Source organism: Otolemur garnettii, unplaced genomic scaffold, assembly GCF_000181295.1.
Source record: "Otolemur garnettii isolate 467f Iridium unplaced genomic scaffold, OtoGar3 scaffold00134, whole genome shotgun sequence".
NCBI lineage: Eukaryota > Metazoa > Chordata > Mammalia > Primates > Galagidae > Otolemur > Otolemur garnettii.
The window spans coordinates 3,893-13,507 of record NW_003852529.1 but is presented as its reverse complement, the minus strand read 5'-3'; the positions used below and the strand labels follow the sequence as shown (position 1 = coordinate 13,507).

At 49.4% G+C, this 9,615-nt stretch overlaps 1 protein-coding gene across 1 annotated transcript in view; it reads right to left on the bottom strand.

Moving 5' to 3' along the window:
* The window catches only part of SHANK2 (SH3 and multiple ankyrin repeat domains 2), a 428,866-nt gene extending 421,043 nt beyond the window's left edge, over positions 1 to 7,823 (bottom strand). The window contains exons 1-2 of the mRNA XM_023518280.1: positions 7,709 to 7,823; positions 3,688 to 3,765 (exon numbers count right to left, since the gene is read on the bottom strand). Coding sequence (XP_023374048.1) covers positions 3,688 to 3,765; positions 7,709 to 7,792 — 162 coding nt within the window. The 5' untranslated portion in view covers positions 7,793 to 7,823. The remainder of the gene's footprint in view (positions 1 to 3,687; positions 3,766 to 7,708) is intronic.
* Positions 7,824 to 9,615: the final 1,792 nt, after the last annotated feature.

The following is a 9,615-nucleotide window of genomic DNA, read 5'->3' as shown; positions in this document are numbered from 1 at the left end:
CATCACCACCCCGGTCATCAGCATCACCACCACCACCATCATCACCATGGTCATCATCACCATCACCATCACCACCCTGTTCATCAGCATCATCACCGTCATAATCACCATCACCATCATCACCATCACCACCCTGGTCATCACCACCATCACCATTGTCATCATCACCATCACCATCCTGGTCATCACCATTATCACCATTGTCATCATCATCACCACCATCATCAATATCATCAGCATCACAATCATTATCACCCTGGTCATCACCATCATCACCATGGTCACCATCACCATCACCACCCTGGTCATCAGCATCATCACCGTCATCATCACCATCACCATCATCAATATCATCAGCATCACAATCATTATCACCATGGTCATCACCATCATCACCATGGTCATCATCACCATGGTCATCATCACCACCCTGGTCATCAACATCATCACCATGGTCATCATCACCATCATCATCACCACCCTGGTCATCAGCATCATCACTGTCATCATCACCATCACCATCATCAATATCATCAGCATCACAATCATTATCACCCTGGTCATCACCATCATCACCATTGTCATCATCATCATCACCACCATCATCATCACCATGGTCATTATCACCATCACCGCCCTGGTCATCATCACCATCATCAATATCATCAACATCACAATCATTATCATCCTGGTCATCACCATCACCACCACCACCATCATCACATCATCATCATCATGGTCATCATGGTCATCAGCATCATCACCCTCATCACCACCACCCACTACCTACCATCACCTCTGATGGAGATAGACGCACATAACACTAAGTGATGCTTTTCTTCCTCCTTCTCCTCACATAAAGCACTTACATCTATCTTTTGATTCTCAAACCTTTGCAGACATCAGAATCCCTGGAGGGTTAAGTAGAATAACTAACTCTAGAGCACCAGGCCCTGCCCTGGAGCTGGTGAGTTGATGGGACTGGGTCTCAGATCTATCTGGCTGATAAGTCCAGCATTTGAATTAAAGGCCAGACGAACTCTACCAAACATCCTAAAATTTCTCAGACAAGCCTGACTTCACGACAGCAGTTGGATGTCATCTACATTTTCCAGGTGAACATATCTGATCCCTCTTCAATGAGCCTCCAAGCAGCATTTCCCCACATACTTGACATCATATGACTCATTCTTCAGGATTGGGAGAACAGTGAGTGAAAAATAAAGGGTACGTGTTTCTTACGGACAAGGACACACAGAGCAAATTCAGTCTCCTTACATGATGAGAACACAAGGGAAAAGATATGAAGGAGGAAGCTGGCTCCAGCCATGGACAAGTGGGGCTCAGGCTGGGCACACAGGTCAGCCAGGACCACATTCTGCTGACTACCTGGGCCACATCTGCAGTGTACAAAGTCCAATTGGTTTAATGGTATTTTGTACCATTTTCTTAGGACCACTTGTGACTGTCATTAGCAAAAAAACAAGAGATGGCGTTGGGTTCTGCAGGTGCGGTTCTGCTGCCGTGAGGGTGGACTACATACCCTGTCAGGACTCACAGAAAAGGAGTGTCCCCGTCCCAGGTGCTCCCTGTGGGAATGGGACCGTTGAGGGATTGGCAGAGAAGTGCAAGCCACCTTCATCAGCCTTTTGTCCTGGATGCCATGGGACACTTTATCCCCCAGAGAATCAACTGGCAGTTATAAGCCACTGCCCAGAAGAATCCGAAAGGGCTCTTGGTGTTATCCAAGTATCTGCTGTGATGCAAAGGGCGTTAGCAATTAGTTTTCTCAGCAATTTAAGCAACTTTTAAAACTTTGTTTTAAAAAAGTCCAAAGAACCACATTATTTAACAGCCAAAACCAAGTTTTTTAAACCAAGCCCAGTAAAGCACAGCTAACGCCACACCCACAGGGGCAGATGTGGCCACACCAGGAAGCAGAAGGAGCCCCAGGATCCCTCACAGTCACAGCTGGAAGAAGGGATTTCCTTGGAGAGTAACAGCAATCATGAAACACCCGTTAGCCACCAGAATCCCATTTCTACAACCCATTTACTATTAAACATTTGCAAATGGCACGATTCAAGACTGAAATCGAGGCACCCCATGATGGAACAACTAAGTAAACTCTTTTTGCAGTGGTTATTAAACATCTGGGCCCAGCTGTTGGGCTGAACTCATTCATTCTCCATACATCAAGCCTGTATATATGTATCAGTGATATATAAGAAAGATATTAGTAAAATCATCCATGGAAACTAGTTCCACAGCCCTCTCTCAGTGCAATAAAACATAAAAATTATTTCTACATAAGGAGAATCATGGACACATCAATTTTTGGGTCAAGTGAATACATCTAACTCTGTATAATATTGGAAAGCACTTCTAGAACTTAGTGCATTTAGATAAAAACATTTATTTTCACCCTAAACTGTCTGCTATCTGGTCAACAGCATCCACATGAGAAGAGCTTCACACCCAGTGCCACGGAACATTATCCAGCCGTAAGAAAGAATGAACGCCTGACACCTGCTACGACCTTGATAAACCCTGGGTCACAATGCCCAGTGGGAGAAGCCACACACCAAGAGTTACGTATTATGATTCCATTTCTGTGACATGTCTGGAATAGGTAAATCCAGAGACACAGAGTAACAAGTGGCCGTCTAGGGGCTGGGGGAGGAGAAAAGAGTGACTAGTTAGTGGGTACGAGATTTCCTTTTAGGGTAATAAAGAAGTCCATAACTTGGCCTGGGGCACTGGCTCACCCCTACAATCCTAGCACTCTGGGAGGCTGAGGCAGGCAGATCACTTGAGCTCAGGAGTTTGAGAACAGCCAGAGCCAGAGAGAAACTCTGTCTTGACCAAAAATAGAAAAACTAGCCGGGTGTTCTGGTGGGCACCTATAGTCCCAGCCAGTTGGGAGGCTGAAGCAGGAGGATTGCTGGAGCCCAAGAGTTTGAGGTTGCTGTGAGCTAGGATGTCACCGCACTCCACTCAGGGCAAGAGAGTGAGACTCTGTCTAAGAACAAAACAAAAAAAATGTGCATATTAGACAGTGGTGATGGTTGCACAACACAGTGAAGGTGGAATGTGCTCAATGCCACTGAATCACATATGTTACAGGGTTAAAATGTGAAGTGGTATGTTTTATGTATTTTACCACAATTAAAAAAAAATCAGAACCTATGCACATATATGTTCCATTGTAGAGCACACTGACCCATGCCGGGTTGGGCTGTTCTCCCTTCACAAGGGGACAGCAGTAGGGGGTGGGGTGGGGGTTGCCAATGATGACAAGCCACCTCCCACGAGATGCTCCTGATGCCATCCTACTCCCCAGGCAGGCAGTGGATTCACCACTTTCTAACAGCCGCACAAGTAAAAGCACCCGTGTCTTCACTGACCCTGCAAAGCGCGTCCTTGAACACTCCACCTGGGTGCATGTCTGCACCATTGATGCTGTTTGCTCTAAACAAATCGTAGCAGAGCTGAACAGAAGAGCTGAAATATACCAACAGCTTCAGCACCAGGAGGTGGAGGGACACAACACAGTCTCCAAACAGAAAACGTCCACAATCAAACCAGCCGACCTCGTGCCACACGGACACGAGAAGACACAAAGACTTCAGCCTTCCTGCTGAAATCCACTCACAGGCCGCTCTTATTTTTCAGGACTCTCTTTACCTGAAATGGAGTCTGGCTGTTGTAGTTTTTTAATTCCTTATTTCCACCTCGAAACAGCAGCACTCGTGCACAGCTGTCCTGCAAATTGGAAAAGGAGAAAGCAGTTTGTAAAACAGTGCCACAGACAGTCTCCAAAGATATCTGTCCAGAGGCTCAAGCTCCCAAGAAATGAGGACAGTCTTGGCGCAAAGTTAAAAGGGGGGGGGGCACGTGGCCTCTGGCAGCTGCAGGATGAGAGCACACAGGGTCCCACACGCTCTCTGCGGTAGTGGAGGCTTCACTGCTGCAAACGCTCTCAGGACGACAGCTTGGCAGAACCCATAAAAATTTAAAATATATACCCCCCGTGGCCACATGATTCCATTTTATGAGACTATGCTACAGAAAGTCTTGCACATGTGTCTAAAATATATAACAAGTGAAAAGCCATAAGTAAAATACCAATCGAAAGGAAGCGGAAATCTGACATTTATTCTTTAAAAGCTTAAAGTCGATATTGTAGGAAGCAAAGATAATGTCCAGAAGGACCACACCAGTTCACAGCTTTTAGTGTTTTAGGAAGGAAAAGGGGTTAGGGAGCAAACGGCAGGCACCTTTCTTTACACATAGATTTAATTTTTTTTATTGTTTGTTAAAAGCCGGCAAAAGTTATTGCTCATCTATTTTCATAATGAAAACAGATCTACACCTGTCCATTTATTAAGCATCTACCATCCGTCCGTGAGGCTGACAGTTCTTGCCACCCCTTTCAAAGGTCCCTATGACGTGCGTGTTGAGGGGGGGAATGACCACGAACGAAAAGGCGGATGGTACAAAAGTGATGTAGGCGTACTGACCATAAGAAAGAGTTTGCCTAGTAAATTCAGTTGACTGTTCAGAACAAGTAGATTCTGGTTTTGGAAAACACTTAAAAATGGTCGAGGGGCTGGGTACTCACCCTGGTCACTCACACCTGTAATCCCAGCACTTTGGGAGGCTAAGGCAAGAGAAGGGCTGGAGGCCAGGAGTTCAAGACCAGCCTGGGCAACATAGAAAGATTTCATCTCTACAAAAAATTAGCCAGGTATAGTGGCTCACGCCTTCAGTTCCAGCTTCCTAGGAGGTCAGGGCAAGAGGTTCACTTGAGGTCATGAGTTCAAGACCCGCTGAGCAACAGTGAGACCTTGTCTCTACTAGAAATAGAAAAATAAGCTGGACATTGAAGCAGGCTACTCAGGAGGCTGAGGCTAGAGGATTGCTTGAAACCAGGAATTTGAGGTTGCTGTGAGCTATGACGACACTACTGCACACTAGCTAGGGTGACAGAGGAAGACTTGGTTTCAAAGAATAAAAAAGTCAAGGACAGGCTGGTGTCACTCGTCCCACAGCAGGGTAGCCTCCCACTGGGCTGGGGCACCCCCCTACAGGACCGTGCTGATGGCCCCAGCATGAGTCCCAGCTCGCCTGCCCCGGGTGTGTCGGGCATCCATCTTTACCTGTGCTCTGGTGTCTAGACAATGGGCACAATAACCAGACACAACACCTGACAGGTAACCGTCAAATAAAGGATTAAGTGAAGTAACCAACCAGGGATTCCCACCTGGACAGGTCACAGCCCCCACCCCCGTCCTGGGGAATAGCAAGGGTCCAAGGGAGCGGACGAGGCACAGGCCACAGGACCTGGCAGAACAGCAGATGTAAAAAGAGAGCTAAAAACCCAGAGAGACAGAAGGCAGCTGAGCGGTTGTCCAGGGCTGGGAGGGCCAGAGGGATAGAGAGCGACTGCTGCTAACCGGCCCAGGCTTTCTGCTTGGGGCGATGAAGATGATCTAATGGGGTGTGAATTATGTCTCAGCAAAGGTGCTACCTGCTGAAAAGAGGGAGGAAGTGAACCACGTGGGCAGAAACTCTGCGTCAACGTGAGCTCTCAGGACCTGGCAGCTCTGTCCCCCCATCCCCCACCACGCGGGCAAGGGGTCCCGGGCCTCCGCCCTGTGATGGCAATCATCAATGTGAGGGAGCAGACAGAAGCCCGGAGCAGATGACTCCGTTCTGGGGGTGGCCTCTGACGGGGGTGGGCTGCTCAGAACACAGGAGACTCAGGTGGGATGGATCTGAATCATGCAGACAAAGGCCACCCAGCCCCTGTGTCCTATGCCGCCAGAGTCCTGGGGCCTCAGCAGCACTCACCGCTGGCTTTGATCACCTTCTGTATAAACGCCCACCTGTAAGCTTGGGGGTGCACTCTGCTCATTCCCATCCAAGGCCGCCTCTGTGCAGAGGGGTCGTGGCTGGCGATGCCACAAACCAACGGAGAAAGTAAGCGTAGGCCACCCCATGCATGGTGCTGAGAACCCTGTCCTGCCGCCCTGCAGGAAGGCCAGACTGCTCAGGAGATTCCCCCAGAGCCTCTACAGACCAATTCCAGTGAGACACAAACCCCAAAAGTGTCCCTATACCCTGGGGCGGTGGTTCTCGACTGGGGGCAATTTTGCCCTCTAGGGGGCATTTAGTTGCCCCAAACATCAACACAGAACTATCCTGCCCCAGATGGTGCTCGGGTGACAAGCCCTGCCCTGGGACTCCCAGCATCCCTGATGGCAGGCACTGACCATGAGCAGCAGGTGCTCCCAGAGAACAAGAGAACAGGACCTGTCTTCCCTGCATCGCCCATCCCTGCCACACGCCACGGCCCCATCTGGCCCAGAGGAGTCTCTTACCAGAACATGGGACAGGACTCAGGGAGGGCCCGGCAGGATTTACAGAGGACTCTGGCTGCTCTCTGAGAAGGCAGGGAGACAGAGGCTGCCCTCTGCTGACCTGGGGCCAATTCACTGGGCACTGCAGTTAAAGGAGAGGGCAGGAAAGAAGCTCAAGCTGAAGGATCAGATGGGAAAAAAGCCAGGACAAGGGAGCACATCTGCCAGGCGTTCCACTGTGCTAAACAAGGAGCTGTGGGCATGCAAGAGCGGGATGGTCTGAGTGGGGGGGTGGGGGTGGGGGTGGCAGGGGGGCACACCCCACGGGGCTAGAGCCAAGAAGCCCGGAAACCACAACGTGGACTCGGGTTTCTTCCCTGAGATCTCCCTACTCTTCTAATTTCTGCCATGAGCATGTGTTTATGCCTTGCTTTGAGCACAGTAAAAAATATAATTTTAAAAAGATACAAATATGTTCAGCAAACACATCTTTCATATTTGGGGTTCAATTAAATCCAGGATTAAGAAAAAGCCCTGGCATCAATTCTGAAGTGCCCAAGGTCACTGGACCTGGGATAAGGGCAGGTCCAGACCCCTGGGTCTAGTTATTTCAGCCCAAGGTTTCAAACTACAGCCCTTAGGCCTGCGATGCCCATTTGTTTTTGTAAATAAAGTTTTATTGGAACACAACCACATTCATTCACTTACACATTTTCTGTGCTGCTTTGGAGCTGCCAGGGCAGAGCTGAGTTGCTATGAGAAAGAACCCTATAGCCTGAAAAGCCTAAATTAGCTGCTCTCCCACCTTTAACAGGACAATTTTGCCTGCATCTCCCCAGCTCAGACGTGTTTTCACAGAGACTCATCTGTGTGGCCAGATGCCTTAATACTGAACATATTAACAAATGATCTTAAGGCCCTGACCAGGCTGGTGACAGGATTGCTGGGTGACAGCCAGCTTATGTGCTAACAGGACAGGTTCAAAGTGGTTCCACCTCTCAGGGCAAGTCCCCTGAGCCTCAGTTTCCCCCTCTATGCATGTGCACAGCAGGCTTGATAATGGGGCAAGGGGCCTGGCTCTAGTCAATGCCCCTTCCTCAGAGAGTGTATCTGATCCATGGAAAGCAAGGCCCACTACATCCCCTCTATGCCCCAGTCACAGGCACCTGCCAGGTACCGGGAATGGTGAGTTTCTGTGGGCGGCCAGCACTGCAGTAGCTTCACACGATGTCCCCCTCTCCACTGGATGAGAGGCAGAGAGAGCTGAGCGCACTGGCTGGGCCCCTACACTGTCCCTGTCCTGATCCAGACCCTCCTGTCTGTGCTCTGACTTTGAAACTCACCCAGCAGCCCAACCACAAGTCATCGATCTTCCCTTCAGTTGCCCCCAGCCGGGTCCTGTCATTTGCAGTTGCTGGCATCTTCATTAAAACAGCAGTACCATCAGGCAACAGTGAATAAAATATATCTTTTTGCTTTAATAAAAAAGAAAAGGAGGAAGGACTTTAAGAGAACTGAGGCAGGGGAGACGGCAGGGCTGGGGGAATGTGGGGAATTTCAGCAGGTTTTCTTCTGGGGCATGGGGGGGATGGGGGCAGGGAGGAGGAAAGGGGAGAAGGACCCCCAGGGGATGAGGGCCAGTGGGAACATGAAGGCTGGACCCTGGGGGACCTCGCCCTGAACTGACTTTGCTCTGGGTTCCAAGTGCACCCTGGCCCAGAGGCCTGGAAGGACCATCCAGCATGGACAGTCCAGAGGAGGGTCAGAGCCACCCGGCCAATCAGAATTCAGGACACAGGAGCCCTGGGACACCCCTCACCTGACAGCCCTTACTTCTCAGCAAGAGCTTGCCCTGAAAATCCCCTATCCTAAAGGATGCTTATTTCCTATAAAGGACTGAGAATAAACCCTTCCAGGCATTGCTATTCTAAGAGCAATGCAGTTTGGATCCTAGAAAAGGCCCCACTGGCCCATAAAGGGATGACCTTGACCAAGTCAATATTAACCAAGCCCCTCGATCAGTAATTTCCAACCAGAGTGCTGAGAGGAGCTTAGGTGTGCCGTGAAAACAGTTAAAGATCATTAATTATTTTCAAAAGAAGTTCAAAGCACAGTAAATATACCCCCCCCTTTTTTTTTTAACTCTTTTGGTTTTTTGATCATCACAATTTAAGTGTGCCACAGAAGTTTAACTGTAGGTCCAAGTGTGCCATGAGATAAAAAGGTTGGAGAACACGGCCCTAGATACGTGACTGGTCACCGTAAGGCTGACCCACACGAGATCAGGGTCCAGTGAGCTACGCCAAAACTGGAGGGTAAAGGGTTCACCTGGCTGAGTCCCAATGACGCCTGGGCCTGTGGGAGCTCTCAGGCCCCGACAGGTGCGTCTGCATGTGTGGGCACACGCAGGTGTGCACTGTGTTCTGAAGCTCAGAAAACAGATCCATTCCTTATGATTCAACCATCTAGGCACTCCTGCCAGTGGATGACGGGAGGCCCCATTTTTCAGAGAAGGAAGCAGAGGTTCAAAAGTGAAAAACTGTGACAACTTGGGGCTTCAGACAGGGAGGGAAGGAAAAGTGATGTAGGCGGGGGGCTAGCAGGGGCCTGCCCTGTTGCCCTGCGCACGCGGCACTCCTGTCGGGGTGCATCTTATTTGACTCATCTTTGTGCCTGAAGTTGGGGAACTATTCAGCCATAAAGAAAGATGGAGACTACGTCTTTCCTATTTACCTGGATGGATTTGGAGAATGTCCTCCCAAGAATCACAGGAATGGAAAAGCAAGTGCCCGATGTATTCAATACTAATAGGAAACCAGCAGATGAGCAACCACACACACACACACACACACACACACGAGAGAAAAACACAATTAAAGTCAAGAACGGGGCAGGGCGGAGGAAGAGGACCTGTGAGCTCCCACCTGACCGGCACACCTCCTAGGTGGAGGGCGCAGCTATGACTTCACCTAAGAAACACAAACGACCTCACCTAATCGTACGGAGCCTTATATTGCTCTGAAATAAAAAAATAAAAGAAAAAACAAAGGAAGAAGCCAACAAAGTATAGAGAGAAACAATTTGCTTTTTTTTTTTGAGGACCAAAGCCTTAAGAAGAAGGTCACGCACCGCCAGCTTTTTCCCGCATGTGTTCTCAGAGACACTTTCCTGACTACACGTGGCTCCCCCTGCACCCCACGGAGGACGCGGGGCCTCTGGGTTCCCCCAGCTGCTGCAGCCCTGACATTAT